This window comes from Oncorhynchus tshawytscha, linkage group LG02 (genome assembly GCF_018296145.1).
Source record: "Oncorhynchus tshawytscha isolate Ot180627B linkage group LG02, Otsh_v2.0, whole genome shotgun sequence".
Classification (NCBI taxonomy): domain Eukaryota; kingdom Metazoa; phylum Chordata; class Actinopteri; order Salmoniformes; family Salmonidae; genus Oncorhynchus; species Oncorhynchus tshawytscha.
In genome coordinates this window covers 39872190-39893837 of record NC_056430.1, presented here as the reverse complement: position 1 = coordinate 39893837, position 21648 = coordinate 39872190, and the positions used below count along the sequence as shown (strand labels likewise).

Sequence of the window (21648 nt, the reverse complement as noted above, 5' to 3'; positions counted from 1 at the left end):
GTCAGACATGTTTCATACACACTTCTATAGGCCACGCGTGTGCGTGCGTCTTTGTCTTTCCATTAGGAAAATGTGGTGCCGGATATTTGAGAAATTCACCGGACCCATATGCATTGGCTGCATAACCTGATTAGGTGCTCAGAATGACCGAAATCACATTTAGATTATGGTATTTCATCTTAACAGAACATGCAACTCGAGGATTCAATGGCGTGTGTCCTTCCTACCTAATTCTGATGCGCACTTTGAAGATGTTAGAATAACTGTCCACGTTTACTTTTCCTCAGACAACAAGACGAGTAACAAACAGCAGTTGGCCTAGGCTATATAAAACAAATATTAAAAACCAATTAGGCTGATCCAACCGATCAGAATGTTTAGCTTGAAATGTTGATTAACTATTATTTTTTTCACGTTATAAGCGTAGCAATGCACACAAGTCGGTAGACTGTTCGACTGACAAAAGCTCACTGCACGTGTGAGTGGTTTAATGTGATAGAAATGAAAATATCCGTTAGCAATTTAGAGTGGAGATCTAAAGATGCAAACACATTAGTATTGGTTGCTAAAATGATTAGGATTGTGCCTTTGGCTACTGGACAATGAAAGTAAGTTGTAAGTTGATTTGAAAAGCAAATCAACATGTTACTGGTTTCAATGGAATATGGAAGTCTCAATAAAATAATTGCCTCCAAGTTTTATGGTCGGATTTTGGCTAGGCTACTTTGAAGCGAGGTAAAACATGCCTCATAATATGAGGTAAAAAGTTCAATTTTCAACCAATTAAGTATGTTTTCAAATGCATACTGTCTCCAACTCATTGCAAAGTGATGTGTGATGTGCGGAAGCCTGCTTACTGTTTCCAATGCACTTGAATGGCGAAATGAAGCGCCCTTCAGTTACCAGTAGAGAAATAAAAGAGTAGCTGTTTTTAATCATGGTCATCAAAGCTGTTTTTAACACGCGATTGCCTTTATAATTGTTGCGCAATGATTGGGCTTACATTATAAAAGCACGTTTCACTCCCGAAACAAATTAACTAGCTGTTTGAGGAGCTGTAGCAACAGCTCATCCGCTGACAGATTATCCGCTCAAGCTAGGCTCTGTATCTGTAGGCTGTGTGCGTGTGATAATATAAATAATGACTACGCGGCTCATTTAATTCCACTAAATTATGCAAATTAATTTATAGGCCGATACACATGTCCAGTCAAATGTATTTCCATCGACTGGTTTTTCCATCAATGAATAGACTAAAAAGCATTTATTTCTTTTTTTTAAATCGGTTTTTCATTTTTTTCCCGGGTCAAAAGCTGTTTTTGTACCGTTTAAAGGAAACCCTGGTGCGTGTGTGAGGGAGGGAGAGTGCCCATGATGTCTTTATGATTATGTAATGACTGAGTAGTGTAGCCATGCTCTGATGACTGCTAAAAAATGTCCGTTATATTCATTTCCACATAGTTTGCAATGCATACCAGCAGTATCACTTATTTCTATTGTGATGATTCCTTATCCAGAGTTCGGGGTGTTTGTGGACGCATACGGCCGCAGGAGTCGAAGTGAGGACATCAAATGGAGCCGTCTGCCTCTCTCGTTTGGTAAGTCAAAACCATTTTACATCGGAAACCATCATCTCGGAGGGATCCTAACCAAAGCATTGAAGAATTGCCATCTAGAAAAGTGTTATAATAAGACATTATAGGGGCTTGTAATACAGTGCTCCTCTCTATATCAGCCTACAGAGAACCCTACCTGTTTGTGACCTACTTCAACTCGTTGGATGTGATCGAGGTCCAGGGCCACTCTGCTCTAGGGTAAGATTACCTCACTGATCCTTTACTTAACTGCAACCCTGAGCTAGTTAGCATAACATTGTAAGAAATAAATGGGGGGTATTGTGTCTTGGTCAGGGCCCACTCGTACGCTCACCTGGACATCCCCAACCCACGCTACCTGGGCCCAGCCATCTCCTCCGGAGCCATTTACCTGGCATCGTCCTACCAGAACAAGCTCCGGGTCATCTGCTGTAAGGGCAACCTGGGACAGGAGGGGGAGCTGCAGAGGAATGGCTCTGGACGCAGGTACGTTAATATGGCTCTTTCTTCTGGGATTTGGAGCAACAATGGGCATCCTTCATTCTGTCACTGCACCTTCTGTTGGCTGAGCTGGTTAGTGGAGGCAGGATTGGGGCAGTCATGGTTACAGTGTGACTTCAGAATGACTTCCCTTCTCTCTAATTTCGCCCATTGTTTAAATTCCACCAGGAATCACTGAAGTGCACGGTGATGGCGTGGAGCTTCTCACAGGTGGCACACTTGCTGCATGGGTTGGCATACAAATGACATACAGTAGGTTGGCATACAGGTGGCATAGGTTGGCGTACAGGTGGCATAGGTTGTCGTACAGGTGGCATAGGTTGTCGTACAGGTGGCATAGGTTGCCGTACAGGTGGCATAGGTTGTCGTACAGTTGATATAGTCTGGCAAACAGGTGGCATAGGTTAGCGTACATAACTGGTGAACTATCTGGTGATGGTGTTCCATCTGCTACACCATCTGAGATCTGGATTAATACTAGCCTCTGTTCTTTGCAGGAGGAAGATTTCATGTTTTATTTGTAACAAAGCCTAAGTAAGGCAATTTTTATTCAAAATGGCCCCTGTGTGATGTTATAATAAAATATTTAAAATAAACTATGGACACTTCTTGTATTTTCTGAGACTGCCTATATCAACCAATCAAGCACCTGCATTAATGTACATAATATTGCAGTGATTGTGTGTTTAGAGTTAGCTGATTTGACCACCGTACCATATAGTGCTTTATGATGTTTAAAGAACAGTAGAGAGGGTTCATTGCTATTTTTCCTCATCAAAAATACAGTACAAAGACCGAATTCGAAAAAGCCATCCCAAATGTAATTTGTCAACCCTCATTCAGCCTTTATCCATACATGGAAAAGTGTTGTACTCTCTCTGTGCAATTTAGGGCTGAAAAATGAGTGTTGATTATAACGCTAAATGAAGTGTAGGTGTGCCACCTCTGCAGGTCACGGATGGAAAAAGACCAGCTACAATTTTCATATAATTGATTCCATAATCCTCTGTGGACTATAGAATTGGAGATGTGACTTCTGGAGCTAACATGGTGACGATATGACTCAATCTCTTTAGCTCGCTATTCATTGGTGGAACCAAATGTGCAGTCAGCCATGTCTCATTTTTCTCCGTTGCACTTGCTCATTCTAGTCTCCTACTGTGACAGAGTGTGGCTAACAAATTACCTGTCTGCATTATCTCCAAGGATTTCAATGAGAATTGCTTTCTCCACATCCAAAGCCGTTGCTCGCTGCAGTCATTATTTCATTTTACAGAGCTATTGAGAGTATTACACTAGCCATAGTTTTGATTGACATAAGCTTAATATGCATTTACACTGATGTTAAGAACACCTGCTTTTTCCATGACATAGAGTGACTAGGTGAATCCAGGTGAAAGCTACAATCCCTTATTGATGTCACTTGTTAAATCCACTTCAATCAGTATAGATGAAGGGGAGGAGATCATTTAAAGCTTTTTAAGCCTTGAGACAATTGAGACATGGATTGTGTGTGTGTGTGTGCCATTCAGAGGGTGAATGGGCAAGACAAAATATTTAAGTGCCTTTGAACCGGGGTATGGTAGCAGGTGCCAGGTGCACTGGTTTGTGTCAAGAACTGCAATGCTGCTGGGTTTTTTCCACGCTCAACAGTTTCCCGTGTGTATCCAGAATGGTCCACCACCCAACGGACATCCAGCCAACTTGACACAACTGTGGGATGCATTGGAGTCAACATGGGCCAGCATCCCTGTGGACCGCTTTCGACACCTTGTAGTCCATTCGCCAATGAATTAAGGCTGTTCTGAGAGCAAGTGGGGGGGGATAGTGCCCCTCCCACAGTTCGTGTTCATACAGATAGTGCCCCTCTCACGGTTCTTGTTCATACAGATAGTTCCCCTCCCACGGTTCTTGTTCATACAGATAGTTCCCCTCCCACGGTTCTTGCTCATACAGATAGTTCCCCTCCCGCGGTTCTTGCTCATACAGATAGTTCCCCTCCCGCGGTTCGTGTTCATACAGATAGTTCCCCTCCCGCGGTTCGTGTTCATACAGATAGTACCCCTCCCGCGGTTCTTGTTCATACAGATAGTGCCCCTCCCACGGTTCTTGTTCATACAGATAGTTCCCCTCCCACGGTTCGTGTTCATACAGATAGTGCCCCTCTCACGGTTCTTGTTCATACAGATAGTTCCCCTCCCACGGTTCTTGTTCATACATATAGTTCCCCTCCCACGGTTCGTGTTCATACAGATAGTTCCCCTCCCACGGTTCGTGTTCATACAGATAGTTCCCCTCCCACGGTTCGTGTTCATACAGATAGTTCCCCTCCCACGGTTCTTGTTCATACAGATAGTGTCCCTCCCACGGTTCTTGTTCATACAGATAGTGTCCCTCCCACGGTTCTTGTTCATACAGATAGTTCCCCTCCCACAACCCCAGCAGTACACTATGCAATGCTTTCTTGACACCATCTCTGATGGTCTAACAAAATGTTGACCCTGTGATCTTTGTCATGTGGTCCCCGGTCCTCTCCATCTCCACAATGGGTCTCTCCACCCCCTTTCCGTCCGCAGCCCCAACAAGCGTGGGCCGCCTTCCTACAATGAGCACATCACCAAGCGCCTGGCAGCCAGCCCCGCGTTGCACAGTGACCCAGGCACGCCACGCCGCTACCGCGAGGCCCGCACCGAGTTCCGCCGCGATAAGTCGCCTGGCCGCCCGCCGCACTCAGTGGAGAGGGAGAAGTCTCCCAGTGGCAGGATGATGATGGACCCCCGTCTGGCCAGGTCTCCAGGAAGGGCCATGGGGGGGGACCTACGCCTCGACCGCTCCCCAGGGAAGCTGATGGACCGGGACGTGAGGAGGGAGAGGTCACCCGGTCGGGGGTTCGAGGAGCAGCAGCCTGGAGTTCGCCAGAGACTCCACACCAGCTCCGGTCGCACGCCCCTCACCACGGTCAACAAGGTGAGACAGTAGACTATGTACATTATACTTCCCAGAGTCCTATGTACTTCCCTTGCCCACATTACAGGACATAACTTGAGTGGTATTGGGTGCATTACTTTTGATCAAAGGCCTATGGTCCCATGCTCTGTCTTTTTTTTAGTAGTTTCTATAGATATGCTGACTCATGTATTTTTCAATACGACGTTCCTATTCCAGTGATATTGTTACGGAACCAATAACTAGCCTATGGATATTGTTACACTCGTTAAGGGTCTTAGGCCTAGTTAACCGGTCTGTAACCTGAATGAATGTGTGCATTTATGTGAGAAATCAGTGTGTGCGCCTAGGTGTTGAATGTACAGCTCTGTCTCTCTCAACCTCTTGGTCGGCCAGTCCAAGCGGATTATTATTTGTTTTTGATGGTGACGAAAAAGGAAAGTGCAAACAGGCATGCCCAAACAAGATTCAAAACCAAACGAAAGGCCTCATTGCCACCAAACCAACCAGCAGCCTCCCGGCTCTCCAAGCTGACACTCTGACTGATCACCTCAATTGGCAGCACCTGATGTGCTTATCAACCAGTCTCAGCGCCTGGACGAGATTGCTGCAGCCCCCTGGGGGAATAGTGTGGAAGTGTATACTGGATAGTGGGTTTGCCTATCTCCTAACACTAACCTTTACACTAACCTTATCATCTGACCCTATTTGTCTCTGATCTTTCTGTACAGGTGTGGGATCAGTCATCTGTTTGAGTGACAGCAGCACTACATCAGTTAGAAGAGTGACATCCCCAGCACAGCACATCACTCAGTTCTTACCAGGGTTTGGGAAGAGGAGCGGGGTCAGAATACTGCATCACCTAGAGAGCCCAATAGGACAAGCAGCTAAAGTGTTGATGACCTACTGTCGAAGCTGAATGTCATGTGTATGGGTTTTTACTAGAATAAATAATAAAAAATAATACTAATGTTGATATACATTAACAAATAAAAAAAGGTATCCATCATTTAAAGTCAGCAAGGACCAAAACATAACATTTGTCACAAACACTGACAAAAACGCTTGGAATATCTGCAAAATTACATCCTGGAAATAGCACTTACAGATGAGGCTTCAGAGTTTAGAAACACAACGAAATGTTCTTCTAGATTTGCTCTCACCCTGTGCATATCAGCTAGATCAGTGGTGGGCATCTCCTAGGGATGCAGTGTGTGCAGGCTTTTGTTACAGCCCAGCACTAACACACCTCATTCAAATAATCAACTAATCCTAGTCTTTGATTTACATCAAGTGTAATTAGGTGTGTGTGTTAGAGATGATATGGAATAAAGTCTACACACACACAGCAGCCCTCTAGTATTGGTCCATCCCTAAGCTAGAAGACTACAGCTGACACACTAAAACTGCGCTACCCACAATCCCCAGCACCAGCTGGCACTCGGGCCTTTATAAATCATCACGATGCTATTTGACACTGTAAATAGGCAGACTTGGGTTTAGTCCGAAATTGCACCCTACTCCATATATAGTGCACTGCTTTTGTCAAAAGTAGTACACTTTAAAGATTAGGGTGCCATTTCAGACTGAGCCTGACTTTTTATAGATACTGAAAGGGAACCTCAAGGCTGGAAAAGCCACGTCTATTTTTGTTAAAGAGAAAAGTGATTGTTGTGTGTCCTCTTGAATGTCAAATGAATATTATTCTTTTAAAAACGTCCTTTATCGAGTGAGCATTTTGCCCTGGTCCCATCTTGTGTAATGCACTTCCACACGCAAAAGCAAACTTACATGCGGCTTGAGAAATCATTAAGCTTACAACCCACTACTTGAATATTTCTTTTTTTTACCCCAATCTCCCCTTACCTTGTGTATACATACCCTCGAAATTGTTGTTTATGATCGATCGGTGCATAAAATAATGTTCTTTGATTAACTGATTCTTAAGGCATGGATGTACTTAAATGAGAATGGAAAAGACATATCCTATGATCTTCAACTTCATTTCAGTGAACTACATGCGATTCGACACTGGAGCATGAGCGATTAAAGAAAGAAATCTACATGTTAGCCTTCAATTTCCATTTTCTTTCAAATCCTCCTAAGCTATTTTGAGCGACATTTTCCTACTGCTAAACACCTCTCATGCAGCAGTCACATAAGCCTACTCTTTATACTTTAATATATCTACTTACTTTTGATTTACTTATTCTTGATATAAAAAAAAAAAAGAAAGATCTGTCATTTTTTAAATGTATTTATATTCAACCAAATTCAGTGAAGCACTGAAAGGTCACGTAGCAAATGCTTTTGGAACAGATTTTGGCCTACATGTGCAATAAGAAAGCTTTTGCTCACATCCTCTACACACAGAAGCAGACATTTTTCGTTTTACTCCGCATCAGGGTGGGAGTGAACAGGGTTGTAAATCGATTTTAATTTCAGGCTTGCTTATCAATTTACCATCTGCTACGTAAGTCCAGCCTTCTACTGTTTCAGATTTCAGAAACTTTGCTGGAGCAAAATACCAGTGATGCACAGATATGAGCTAAACTTTAGATATGTGCATTTTGAGGATTCCGTTTAGACGAGGAACATGTCGCCCTGTGCTCGATATGAAGATATTGATGTCTTACAAATGCTAACAAAAGATGTACTAGCTTTCCCTGTAGAGTTTTGTCACACAATATTAAACATAACCACTGTCTTTAATTGCTGGCGTATATCCTGTGTGGCCTATGTGGAATCGTGCGAGAGAGAAAGAGCGATTGTGTAAGAAAGAGGGAGAAAGAGATTGTGTGTTTATGTCCAGTGTGTCAGGGTAACAATGCACATTTGGTATTCACTAGCTGCCCCAGCCTCACTGTGACAATGCCATCCCATTCTGGAGCCACTGGCATGCAGAGCAGCAGCGGCTATTTGTGTCTTAAACTGGGAATAACTCTGAGGAGAAGGACAGCTGCCTGTGCCCAGGAACAATTGGTCATCTGAGGGGTGTGGGTGAGTGAATGGCAGTCAAACTTGAAATGTAATCTTCATACATGTTGCTTTAAAGTTTAGATGTAGACAGCTGTAATTGTCTAAATTAGGGGAAGCTTATACAGTCCTGTTTCACTATATGTACATGTGAGTAACCTGTACAGGTGTGAAATAGAAATGTGTTTTTTGCATATTCCACTCCCTCTGAGACGCCCTCAGAGAATGAGGTCACCGCCAGGTGATCAGCCATTATCAACGGTGACCCCGGAGAAGTTAGGGTTAAATGCCTTGTCGGCTCAGGCATTCGACCCACCAACCTTTTGCTTATTGGCCCAATACCTCTAACCGCCAGGCTACCTATCTGATTTTACGACCTCAAATAAACAAGTTACTAGAGACTCCATCCATGCTGTGAAGGGACAGAGATTATGGCATAAGTGACATATGCTATTTAGACATTGACTCGTTGTTAAACACCTTGCTGAAAGAGAAGATTGACAATGACGAAGTGAAGAAGGCTTTCAGCACATCAGGACCTTTTATATAGACAAGCCCCCCACCCAGACATTGTTGGGAGATTCTGCCCCTGCCCTGGCCCTAACACCCTATTCACTGATTGGCACTTTCCCTTGCCAGCATGACCGGACCTGACAGGAGTGGTACTGGGTGACTTGTGAACTCTAATTGACACATTGTAAGGCGCTGTTCTCCGTCTCAACAGGGTCACACTTAAGTATTGGAACCCAGCTAATGTTGCGCTGCAGAGTTTGGAACGTGAAACTGGGTGCAAATGATTTTGAACATTCTTCCTTTCCTAGTCTCTCATTAAAGAGTTTGTTCATAGAAAATACAAATTGACATGGTTTTCCAGCTACCTTGGCTGCTGTTTTTAAACATGTGAAATACACTCTCTTATGATACAAAGTTGCATGCTCTAAAACAGTTAGAAATATTTATGTGAAGAGAGAATTAACTAGCTATGACCGCTTGAGTGAAGCGTGGGCTCTGTAAATGAGTGATATGTATAGAAGCATGTGAGAGATGTGACTGGGCTTGCTCCACTGTTAACCCAGCGTGGCAGTCACACTCCCCTGACAGCGGCAGGGCTATAAATAATGGCTTAATAAGCTAATATTTGTCCACACTGGCTTTCATCTTTAAAATGTTTTGTTATACTGGCCTTAGACAAACAAATTAACATGTAATGACGGCATAAACACACATTTAACAAATTGAAGAGCATAGAGGTAGTGGTAGTAGCCTAGTAGAGGTAGATGGGCTACTAGCTGTCAAAAAATCTTTTTCGCCGAGCTGTATGGCGCTGGCCTGATTACAGAACCAGCACAGTACAATTTGGGTCAGCATGATGGTGTGAAAGGGTGTAACCTACTAGGTAATCGGGGCTATGCTTCCGCTAAAACCACAACGACTCAACAGCTGGCTCTTAGTTCCTCTAGTTTAGAGTCTAGAGTGCAAAGAACCTTGTCGTGACTCTGGACAATACCCTGTTGGTCTCTGCGAACGTCAAAGCAGTGACTCACTCCTGCAGGTTTGTGCTCTACAACAGGGTTCCCCAACGGGCGGCCCGCGGGTGCTTTTATTTGGCAACACAAGTTTTCTGAGCAAAACCATTTATTTAAATGTTTTATTATTTTCAATGTTGGACTTAAGACTATAAACACCAGGAAATTAGCTCCAAGGGATTTTAATGTAAGAAGTCCAGTTCCCAAGTATTCCCATGCATAATAGATACATGACCGTATACAAATGTAAGCAAGGTTTGAATTAATTATGTTTTAGTCAAACATTATATATGTTTGGGCTTCTTGCAGTCAATTTGCAGTCGACAAATGATTTGTAATTATATACTTGGTGATTCAAGCCCTGAATGCTGATTGTCTGACAGGTGTGGTATATCAGACCGCATACCACGGGTATGACAAAACATTTATATGTTATATAACATTTATATTTAATATGGTAATTTCATTGGTAACCAGTTTATAATAGCAATAAGGCACCTCAGGGGTTTGTGGTATATGGCCAATATACAACAGCTAAGGACAGTATCCAGAAACTCCACGTTGCATCGTGCATTAGAACAGCCCTTAGCCATGGTATATTGGCCATATACCACACCCCCTTGGCCTTATTGCTTAATTATGTTCCGGCCCCCCCGACCATCTGCTCAAGAAAAGAAATCGTAGAGTACGACCCTACCTCACACAGGAAGCGGCACAGGTCCTAATCCAGGGCACTTGTCATCTCCCATCGAGACTACTGCAACAGTCTCCTGGCTGGGCTCCCTTTTTGTGCCGTCAAACCCCTGAAACTTATCCAGAATGCTGCAGCCGGCCTGGTGTTCAACCTCTCCCATGTCACCCCGCTCCTCTGCACACTCCACTGGCTTCCAGTCGAAGCTCGCATCCACTACAAGATCATGGTACTTGCCTATGGAGCAGCAAGAGTAACTGCCCCTCCCTACCTTCAGGCTATGGCCAAATCCTACACCTCAACCCGAGTTTTCAGTTCTGCCACCTCTGGTGTCTTGGCACTCCCACCCCTAAGGGAGGGCAGCTCCCACTCAGCCCAGTCAAAGCTCTTCTCTGTCCTGGCACCACAATGGTGGAACCAGCTTCCCCCTGAAACTAGGACAGCAGAGTCCCTGCCCATCTTCCGAAAACATCTGAAACCCTACCTATTCAAAGACTGTTAAATAATCCCCAGCAGCACCCCCCCCCCAAACATATTTTGTTAACTAACATATTTTCCCCCCTTACTAGTTCTGAATTTGCTACTTTATTGAAGAAAAATGTACTTACTATCACTGACATATGTGGTTGTACCACCTAGCTATCTTAAGATGAATGCACTAACTATAAGTCACTCTGGATAAGAGTGTCTGTTAAATGACTAAAATATCTGCACACACACACAATATGGGCTGTGGATTGAACGGGCATCACCTCTGCTTTGAGGTTGTGAGGCATCACTCACTCATACATTCAGCAGGACTTTTAAAGCAGGGTAGGAGAGAGCGGGGAATATTCCATGTTCTCTCGGGGTAGGAAAGAGAGATTAGAGTTTTGGGTTCCTTTCAAACCCCCCTACAGACTGTCAGTTTAAGATAGAGATATCTGTTTGGATGCGTCTCAATCCACTGCATCCGCCAATATCGCACTTCCACATCTGCAGTGAAGGGTGGCAGAGCTAGAGCAGTGTTTGTCAGACCATGAGACATCCTGAAAATTGGTCTTCTCATGAAAATGTATTTTACCTAAAGGGCAAATTCAATATTTTATCAAATTATTTTATTTTTATACCTAAAGGGGTCCTAAAATTCAAAATCAAATAGCTAAAAGATCCATAGTATGACCTTCCAACAAGTCCATATGTCAGCTTAACCTTCAGCATGCAAGGTCCTGTTATTCTAAACCACTGTTATTCCACTCTGAGAGCTGACAATGAACTTTGGGGCAGAGGGCAATCGGGATTATTCTCTCGTGTGTGTGTGTGTGTGTGTGTGTGCGCGTCCCCCTGTGTGTGTGTTGTCATTTACCTGTCACTTCCTAAAGAAGGCATGGTTTATTTATATCGTCCAGTAGAATGGAGTGCATGTAGGCTACATAAGGCCAGACAAAGCACTCTCCATTGTTCAGTTGCATTTTGGGAGTCCCATTGTTCTGTTCATCACCCATCTCCTCCAGCTGCAGCTATGGTAAGTGCCTGTCCTGTTCTATGCCACTCTAGGATTTCACACTGTCAGCTACGTATGTCAAGGGGGTGGTTGTAGGGGAAAGGGAATTATTAATGTAAAACTCCGCTAAGTCCTTAGAGGAAGCAGCTATACAGGTAGATAGATGTGTAGTTAGATCGGTTGACGATGGTAGCTTTGGATGATGATGACAATTGTTCGAATCAAAAAAGGAATCTGTTAGATGTCATATTTTCTTTCATAGTGTTCTAGAAAATTAAAATTTTCTATCTGTTCAGTATTTCCAGTATGTACAGTATTTTAAGTTGGGCGTGATCACACCTTAAATCATAGCATCTAGTTTAGTTAGTTCAAGGCATGGTCCTGTCAAAGACCGTTCTATCCCAAACATAACAGTTCTATTGTGTTGATACACTGCCGCTAGTATAAATCTGGGTAGATCTGCTCCTGGAAGTCCACAGTGTGCAGGCTTTTGCTCCAGCCCACTATGTTTTATGGATATACCTCTCCTTTCCACCTCTCTCCAAAGGCACCCAAGAAGGCAAAGAAGAAGTCAGCGGATTCTAACTCCAATGTGTTTTCGATTTTTGAGCAGTCTCAGATCCAGGAGTTCAAGGAGGTAATAATCTGTCTCTTCCCTTATTACCATGACGACAGCCCATCGATCACACTGCACCCTTTTCTGTCTAGTTTGTTTGTCATCGTCCTAGTGCCCAACCCATTCTGCCTCTACTGTTCAGATTGAATCACACTATCGGGTCAACCCAAACTACTATGCTAGCTCAGACATTTTCTTTTCACATTGTCCTTTCAAGCACAGTTCCAGCAACTATGGTGAATGTTTAACCAGGCCGCCTAATACATCTCGGTTTGGCCCTATAGTGTGAATCCGGCATCTCTGTAAGCCTGTATGTTTACCTGTCCCTCTGTCCATCACCTTTCATGAGTTGTTCATTTTCCACCTGTCTCTCTGCCCTTATCATGAATTCCAGGCGTGTGGTATGAGCGGTGTCGCTCTTTAAATCATGGCCAGGCATTCAGGCCCTGTCATCGGTGATTAGGCAGGGCTGGGGATAGAATGGGAAATATGCCCTGACCTGAATGCCACTCTTAAACCCCAGGGAGTAACATAGTATGAATACAGTAACTAAGAATAAAGGCTTAGAAAAAAAGGAATGTCCAGAGATCCATGTTCCAGAGAGCATTGATGGGATCGTTTTGACAAAGATTTCTGGCATGGAGATAACGTGTGGTCCACTTGACCAAACACCGGCACATTGAATGATTTGATATGCAGAGTGGCTCCAACTGTAGGCCATGGGATTTACTGTCACTCTCCTCCCAACACATACACACACACACACACAGACAAACTCTAGTTACTGGAGTCGTTTTCATGTCTCCCTTTAAGTGTTAACCTCCATATTGACAGGCCTTCACCATCATGGACCAGAACAGAGATGGATTCATTGACAAAAATGACCTGAGGGACACCTTTGCTGCACTGGGTGGGTTGAAGTTGTATTCTACTATGTATCTATTTGTTCAGTTAGGTCAGTAAGAATGTATTCCCATTTACATTAACGACCTGGCCATAACGAAAGCAATGGTCCTGACCCATGTCTCTGTAACAGGGCGGCTCAACGTGAAGCAGGAGGAGATAGATGAGATGCTGAAAGAGGCGTCCGGCCCCGTCAACTTCACCATCTTCCTCACCATGTTCGGGGAGAAGCTGAAAGGTGAGGTGTGCAAACAAGGGATGCATTCAGTTGGTTAAACGTCATGCTACATTTTGCCACAGTGCTGAATGTCACTTCCTCCCAAACGTTTAACAGATGAGTTGCCTGAATCCTAATTTGAATGACATTTTCCCTCTGAATTTTTGTATGTTGTACTCTTATATTGTCCACGTCTGCCTCCCATCGACTTAGTTCTAATTAGACGTTTTCTCTGTGTAGGCGCTGATCCAGAGGAGACTATCCTCAATGCTTTTAAAGTATTTGACCCCGAAGGAAAAGGGGTCCTGAGGAAGGACTTGTGAGTAGTCGCGTGTGCGTTTGTGTAAATGGGCCTATAGGGTCAAAGCTTTGTGGAGATGGTTAATGTCATCCTTGTTCTTGCTCGTCTTCAGTGTGACAGAGATGCTGACGACACAAGCGGACAGATTTTCTCCTGAAGAGGTTGGAGCCCAACCAATTTACACTAAACGCAATATAATCTATATACTGTCCACACACACATTGACCCATTGTACATACAACTATTGAAATACAGCAGACAAACCATTTTAAATAAACAACTCATCACCACTCATAATCAGTAACATAACATAGATCATGCATAAACATGTTGCGTGTTGCTTCGAAAATGGTGTGAAGTGCGTGATGTGTACGCCAGTGATTGAGTCACTAAAGCTTCTCGCTGGTTTTCTCAGATGGAGCAGATGTTTGCAGCCTTCCCACCAGACGTGGCAGGAAATCTAGACTACAAAAACCTTGTGCACATCATCACACACGGAGAAGAGAAGGACCAGGAGTAACAAACTAACTGCTCCTTCAGCGTGTTCTGTCAGTGATAGAAATACAAGCTCTAGACAAGAGATAATCTAGCGCTTCTATTTCTCTGGTCAAAACACCTATCGGCAGTCATCTATCATCTCCAGGCTCCATCCACGGTCCTGTGTGCTTGCCCCGCCCACTTACATAATCAGATCAGGTGAAGCTCCACAGTGGAAGGGGAGAAAAAGGAACAGAGAGAAACTCACTGGCCTCTCACTCCTACAAAAGGCTCAAGACACTTTTCAACTGGCCTCCTTTTGTGATGCATTACGTTTGCCGCTCATCAGCAGTGGTTAAGTCAGTGTTTTCCAAACTGTCCTCGGGATCCTAAGGGGTGCACGTTTTGGTTTTTGCCTGTAACATTACACAGCTAATTCAAATGACCAGAGCATGATGACTAGTTGATTATTTGAATCCGTTGTGTGGTGCTAGGGCAAAAAAACAAACATACACCCCTTGGGGTCCCAAGGACCGAGTTTGGGAAACGCTGCGTTAAGCCAACTGTCAAGCCAAATGTGTGTAAATGGTTGAATTCAGGCTATAGCTATTATACAATCTGATCACTGTCCAATAAATCACTTTAACTCATGTCTTTTTTCCATTTGTTATTTCTTCCACCTTACGATAATACATTTTGATTTTGAAGCAGCTCCTTTGAGAGCATAACAGCTATTAGATGCTCTTTTTTTACTTGATTGACTAATGACACATTAGAACGAATGTCATATGTTATAAGTGACAATGTTTCAACTCAACAAATCAAGTATATGTATCAATGGGCGTATGCTTCCTTAAATTATTAAATGAACCTCGTAACAATTTGTCCAAGTTTATCACATAACTGCTGCTGCCACCCTGTGTTGTAAATAGGTAAAACAAAAAATATAGTTTACATCAGGGGTTAATGACAATCAGTGTGGGTTGTAAATAGTGCATAAGCAGACTTTTTCTAATACTAACAGCCCACTAGGCAAGTTTGAGGTTCAATCGATCTCTTCAGTGAGGAAGAGCTTTTCAACTGGTTTATAAACTGATTCAGGGTTTCAGCTTGGTCTTGGCAAAAGTCCTGCCCAGCAGCTGAGGGTATGATGGATCCCCTAAGACTAAGAGCATGTAGCCTTCTGTATTTAGAGAGGAGCAAGTGAGGTAGTAGAGATGGCTGTCTTCTGACATCAGACTGGGCTTCAAGGTACAGAGGGGCCTGACACTGTCCAAACATGGGGTTTGGTTTGGAAAGACAAAGCCCCTGTGTTTATTTTAGTTCATGTGATGATGTGACGGGGTAACGTTACACCGCATGATGCATCAAACAGGCAGACAATAAGCTGCCAGCAAGTGATCCCCCTAACGCCTGTTGTTGCTCCAATGAGCTGATGCCTGGCCATGCTGGGAGACTTTGACACAGGTGCAAAGCCCTGAGTCACCCACTGTTATTTCATTGTCCAAAATTAAGCATTGTTCCTAGGGTGGGGGACAAGGGATAAGGGCCTAGATGAGCTGTGGTATTTCCAACAATAATGGGAACAAACCTGTTCAAAAGTGTGTGTGTGTTTGTGTAGGGCTGTTGTGGTGACCATATTACTGCAACACTGGTAGTCATGAGTCATGACCGCAGTAAAATTCCACATAACGATTGAGTCACTGTAATCTCCTTTTATGCACTCTAGACATGCTTGGGTAGTGCCCAACTTGCTAATGACCATCAGGCAAACTCCGTTTTTTCACAATTCCTGACATTTAATCCCAGTAAAAATTCCTTGTTTTATGGTCAGTTAGGATCACCACTTTATTTTATGAATGTGAGAATAATAGTAGAGATAATGATTAATTTCAGATTTGATTTATTTCATCACATTCCAGTGGGTCAGAAGTTTACATACACTGAATTAGTATTTGGTAGCATTGCCTTTAAATTGTTTAACATAGGTCAAACGTTTTAGGTAGCCTTCCACAAGCTTCCCACAATAAGTTGGGTAAATTGTGGCCCATTCCTCCTGACAGAGCTGGTGAAACTGAGTCAGGTTTGTATGCCTTTGTACACCCAAATCACACCCTGACCAAACCAAAATAGAGACATAAAAAGCTCTAAGGTCAGAGCATGACAACTCCAATACCTTGACTTTGTTGTCCTTAAGCCATTTTGACACAACTTTGGAAGTATGCTTTGGAAGTCATTGTCCATTTGGAAGACCCATTTGTGACCAAGCATTAACTTCCTGACTGATGTCTTGAGATGTTGCTTCAATATATCCACATAATTTTTCCTCCCTCATGAAGCCATCTATTTTGTGAAGTGCACCAGTCCCTCCTGCAGCAAAGCACCCCCACAACATGATGCTGCTACCCCCGTGCTTCACGTTTGGGATGGTGTTCTTCAGCTTGCAAGCCTCCCCTTTTCCTCCAAACATAACGATGGTCATTATGGCCAAATAGTTATATTTTTGTTTCATCAGACCAGAGGACATTTCTCCAAAAAGTACGATCTTTGTCCCCATGTGCAGTTGCAAACCGTAGTCTGGCTTTTTTATGGCGGTTTTGGAGGAGTGGCTTCTTCCTTGCTGAGCAGCCTATCAGGTTATGTCGATATAGGACTCGTTTTACTGTGGATATAGATACTTTTGTACCTGTTTCCTCCAGCATCTTCACAAGGTCCTTTGCTGTTGTTCTCGGACTGATTTGCACTTTTTGTACCAAAGTACATTCATCTCTAGGAGACAACGCTTCTCCTTTCTGAGCGGTATGACGGCTGCGTGGTCCCATGGTGTTTATACTTGCGTACTATTGTTTGTACAGATAAAAGTGGTACCTTCAGGCGTTTGCTCCCAAGGATGAATCAGACTTGTGGAGGTCTTGGATGATTTCTTTTGATTTTCCCATGATGTAAAGCAAAGAGGCACTGAGTTTGAAGGTAGACCTTGAAATACATCCACAGGTACACCTCCAATTGACGCAAATGATGTCAATTAGCCTATCAGAAGCTTCCAAAGCCATGACAATTTTCTGGAATTTTCCAAGCTGTATAAAGACACAGTCAACTTAGTGTTTGTAAACTTCTGACCCACTGGAATTGTGATAAGTGAAATTGTTGGAAAAATTGCACAAAGTAGATGTCCTAGCCGACTTGCCAAAACTATAGTTTGTTAACAAGACATTGTGGAGTGGTTGAAAAACGAGTTATAATGACTCCAACATAAGTGTATGTAAACTTCTGACTTCAACTGTAGGTGGGGGGTGAAGTGACTACGCGTAGGTATCAAACAAACAGCGAGTAGCAGCAGTGTGTGGGGGGTGTGTCCGGTGGCGATTTTTCTGAATTGTTCAGCAGTCTAATGGCTTGGGGGTAGAAGCTGTTGAGGAGCCTTTTGGTCCTAGACTTGACGCTCCAGTTCCGCTTTCCGTGCGGTAGCAGAGAAAACAGTCTGTAACTTGGTGACTGGTCTCAATTTTATGGGCTTTCCTCTGACACTGCTTATTATATAGGTCCTGGATGACAGGAAGCTTGCCCCCAGTGATGTACTGGGCTGTTCGCACTACCCTCTTTAGCGCCTTACGGTCAGATGCCGAGCAGTTGCCATACCAGGCGGTGATGCAACCGGTCAGGATGCTCTTGATTGGTGCAGCTGTAGAACTTTTTGTGGATCTGAGTACCCATGCCAAATCTTTTCAGTCTCCTGAGGGGGAAAAGATTTTGTCTTGGTATGTTTGGACCATGATAGTTTGTTGGTGATGTGGACACCAAGGAACTTGAAACTCTCAAACCGCTCCACTACAGCCCCGTTGATGTTAATGGGGGCCTGTTTGGCTCGCCTCTTCCTATCGCTCCTTAGTCTTAGTCACATTGAGGGAGAGGTCGCTGTCCTGGCACCACACACAAACGGTCTCAGTGAACTACCTTCATTTATCCACCATATTTGTTCATAGACAACACAACAAATACATGGTTAGTGTGATTGTGTGAGCGCGTAATGGATGTAGGTTTATGTGATTGTGTGAGTGTTGAATGGAAATAGAATTGGTTGGTGATGATGACTGCAGTACCTGGTTGACATGGTCCTCCATGATGCGGCTGTGCTGCCTCTGATGAAGTCTCCTCAGGGTGCGTATCCTAACCCCATCTACTTCTTCCTCTGCCACAGCTTAGCAGGATCTCCTTCATCTGAGGAAAAGGAATAGCTTGAAAAAAAGTAATTATCCTAGCCTGGTCCTAGATCGGTTTGTGGTACCTTCCATACTCCTATATAGCCATAGGTTATTTTCATACCAAGCAGATCTGGGACCAGGCTATCATTGTCCATCCCACTGACTGATCTGAGAGAGATTTAGCAACATGCAACAGTCCTTTATCAAGTAATTTAGAAACAGTCATTCTGATTGGTCTTACCTTGGTGTCAAGACAGCCAAGGTGTTCCTTCTATTTCCGGATGGCAACCGGGTAACTGTCATTGTCCACGAGGAGTCGCTGGTTTTGCTCATGAAGGTTTTCCTTCTTTCTCTGAATATTTGCGGGCCTAATTCTGGCCTGTCTGTGACATTATTGTCTAAATAATCAAATGGCTGTCCATGTCAAAGGCTTGATCAAGCCACATAACATGCCAAAGTCAATGACAGACCTAAATGAATAACAGGCCTGTCAGGCTACAACAAACTATTTTTCAGATGAGATTGCAGTAGTCACCAGTGTAGGCCACCTAGCCTTCGATTTTTTTGGTTTGTGAATTATTATTTTTAACTTCTCACTGTTAATTGGTAATGCAAACTCACCCCATTCCGTACAAATTTTGCACAACCGCAACATTCAAACGAGGCTACAAAGAAAACTAATGGGACTGTGTTGACGTCAAAATCGGGGGTGTGAACTAGGTTTCTATTCAAGCGTTGATCGACATGGTAATGGCTCTATAGTATTGGAGAAAAGTTGAAAAAACTGACCCTCCGTTACATCTTGACGTGTCATGTCGTAACGTACAGCACGCATAAAGCAACTATTTCTGTCGTATAATCTCTCTCCACCAGGTGTAGCACTTCTATCATCCTTTAAAAACAAGAAATGGACAGTGACGGGGTAAGGAGGGGATACCTAGTCATTTTTTTCATCAGCATTGCGTGTGATCATCATTCTCAAATCCACTGTTTACTTCTAAGATCACTTTAGCACCGCCCTGAAAACCCAATTCAAATTCTACACAAACCTTCAAATAGGTATGTTATAACACATTATATAAACTCTTTATAGTGTTTTATTTACATTTTAGAGGCGATAAGGTGATAAATTGGACAGATTGAGTGGGAAAAAAAGCAATTTTCCCACACAACATCTCTCCTTCTCACTATCACGCATTAGTTTCGCCCCCCCTCGCCCTTTTTAAAAAGACCCTACGGGGCTCATTGCTTGGTTGAATTATGCAGAGAAACGGGCAGCATTTAGGTCATGTAATTGATTCTGTTGGAAAGGGGAGAAATTGTGCTTTACAATGGTATTGACTTTACAGTTGATCTGGAAGTATTACGTTTTTGGGGCGCTAAAATAAGGGCAATTGTACGGACCAAGGCGATGTACAAAAGCATGCTCGAGCGGCAGAGTCGATATCCGCGCTTATAAACCCAGGGCGTTACAATACTTTAGCATTTTTTATTTTATTTAATTTCTTAAATAATTCCACGAGGATCACTTTGGACGTATTGCCAATTGTTCAATCGTTTAAGCGTTCATCAGCATTCTACAGATTGGCGGGAATGGCGCAACACAAATCGGATTGATTTATTATTTAGGCCAGGGTTTGCATACCATTTATCTCCAATAAACAGAAATACACATTGGTTGGAAATTGGAATTGTGTGCGTGTCACTTATCTTCTCACCAAATATTGAGCTTCCCTAAACCCAAAATAACTGGCGGAGCTCGGGGCTGCCATTTCGCTGAAAAACGAATCCCATATTGTAGCTTTAATCAGAACATTTTAAAAATCGCCCACTGCCGCTAGATGGCAGACTACCGCTAAAAGTTTAAATGCACCAGCCTACTGGTAAAACTTGGAGGCTCCAGGTGGGGGCGAGCTGCGTGTCCCCATGAGTGCATTTGTCTCCTCCTCGATTGTAGCAGGCAGCAGCTAAATTGAAAACTTATTTGCTGCATTCAGATCACTGGAATTTCTGTATAGCAGCCACGGCGTAGACAGATCTGTGCTACCAACAATCGAATCAAAGGACAACCGCCTCGGTTTGTAGAGTAGAACCGACTCCTGCTGCTACCACAATGGATGATTTAGGTAAATGTAATTGTTGTTATTTCCTAGCTAGAGCTATCGAATTGTTTCCCATCTTTTCTTACTGCCAGATTACCTGGATATCGCTCGTTCCTCGGCGCACAACAAATCTGTTAATAGCTATAGCACAGGACAACAAATGTCGCTAACGTTATAGCCAGTTATTACCCAGCTGTAGCTATCCTATTACACAGCGTGGGAATCGGCAGGTTGGAGGCCCGCTGTGGTTCCGAAATTTTGATTTTTGCCTTGGCGTCATGGAGGGAGCAATAGGCTAGACATCCAATTCGTGATTATTATGAACTCCTGCTAGCTGTGAAGCAATGCTCGCACATGTGTTTTCAAAACCCAATTTGAACATAATGTTAGCAATGTACATGCACATTAGGATTCAGCCTCTAGTTTTTAACTGTCTCGTCACATATTAGTTGATTTGCATATCAACTTTTTAATTACATGACAGATTGCCAATCTGAATTTTGCGAGTCGGTATGCAGTTTTGCCTGGTGCTGACGGGCAATGCAACTAAATGATGACAGCGTCTATGCATGCACTCATCTTGCAACATTCGCACTTTTCATGACTTTCGTTATCTGGTGACCGAGGTGCACACCTCCTTTCCAAGTTGGGGCGTTTGTTGAGCCATAAATGTGTAGCCTCAGGTTTGAAGAAATCTGTTAATTCTAGTTCTCTGCTGCCGTTTGTTTTCTTTTTGAATCTACTTATTTAAAGAGTTCATGCGTATCTCTCAATGTAGATGTTTTATATTGAATATTTCTGTTACCTTTATTTATGTATTTTTTAATTATCTTTTTTACCTGTAACTGTGAGCATCTGGGTTTCCCTTCTGTCCTATTTGATCTAAGCCAATTATGGGGTCCATGTGCAGATGATGAGTAGGGAGTTCATTCTGGTATTTGAGTGCCCCCCAGCCCAGTTTGGACTCTTGGGGTTCATTGTGCATGCTGTCCACAGTGTGACACCATCTGTTTTCTTACAAAATGTATTAATCTGCTTTTACAATGAACGTCCTAGCTCCACACGAACTGACCATGGCTTATGGGCAGATCAGTGTCAGCTCGCAACCTTAA

General features: G+C 43.3%; 3 protein-coding genes across 3 annotated transcripts in view; all 3 read left to right on the top strand.

Annotated features, from left to right (window-relative positions):
- Positions 1-7754, top strand: part of cita (citron rho-interacting serine/threonine kinase a) — a 54019-nt gene extending 46265 nt beyond the window's left edge. Inside the window, 5 exon segments of the mRNA XM_024374610.2 lie at positions 1518-1598; positions 1736-1814; positions 1911-2081; positions 4673-5063; positions 5774-7754. Coding sequence (XP_024230378.2) covers positions 1518-1598; positions 1736-1814; positions 1911-2081; positions 4673-5063; positions 5774-5797 — 746 coding nt within the window. The 3' untranslated portion in view covers positions 5798-7754.
- A 3879-nt stretch (positions 7755-11633) lies between these two features.
- Positions 11634-14882, top strand: LOC112215535 (myosin regulatory light chain 2, ventricular/cardiac muscle isoform). The gene is made up of 7 exons (XM_024374630.2): positions 11634-11739; positions 12266-12355; positions 13169-13244; positions 13371-13475; positions 13695-13773; positions 13868-13916; positions 14171-14882. The coding sequence occupies exons 1-7, from the start codon at positions 11737-11739 to the stop codon at positions 14273-14275; spliced, it is 507 nt and encodes a 168-aa protein (XP_024230398.1). The 5' UTR covers positions 11634-11736; the 3' UTR covers positions 14276-14882.
- A 5506-nt stretch (positions 14883-20388) lies between these two features.
- Positions 20389-21648, top strand: part of LOC112215542 (paxillin) — a 51247-nt gene continuing 49987 nt past the window's right edge. The window contains exon 1 of the mRNA XM_024374672.2: positions 20389-20560. Coding sequence (XP_024230440.1) covers positions 20548-20560 — 13 coding nt within the window. The 5' untranslated portion in view covers positions 20389-20547. The remainder of the gene's footprint in view (positions 20561-21648) is intronic.

Excerpts from the sequence above, each read along its gene's own strand:
- LOC112215535 (XM_024374630.2), top strand. Across the intron at positions 13,774-13,867 it reads GGGGTCCTGAGGAAGGACTT|TGTGACAGAGATGCTGACGA; the intron begins GTGAGTAGTCGC and ends GCTCGTCTTCAG. Across the intron at positions 13,917-14,170 it reads ACAGATTTTCTCCTGAAGAG|ATGGAGCAGATGTTTGCAGC; the intron begins GTTGGAGCCCAA and ends TGGTTTTCTCAG.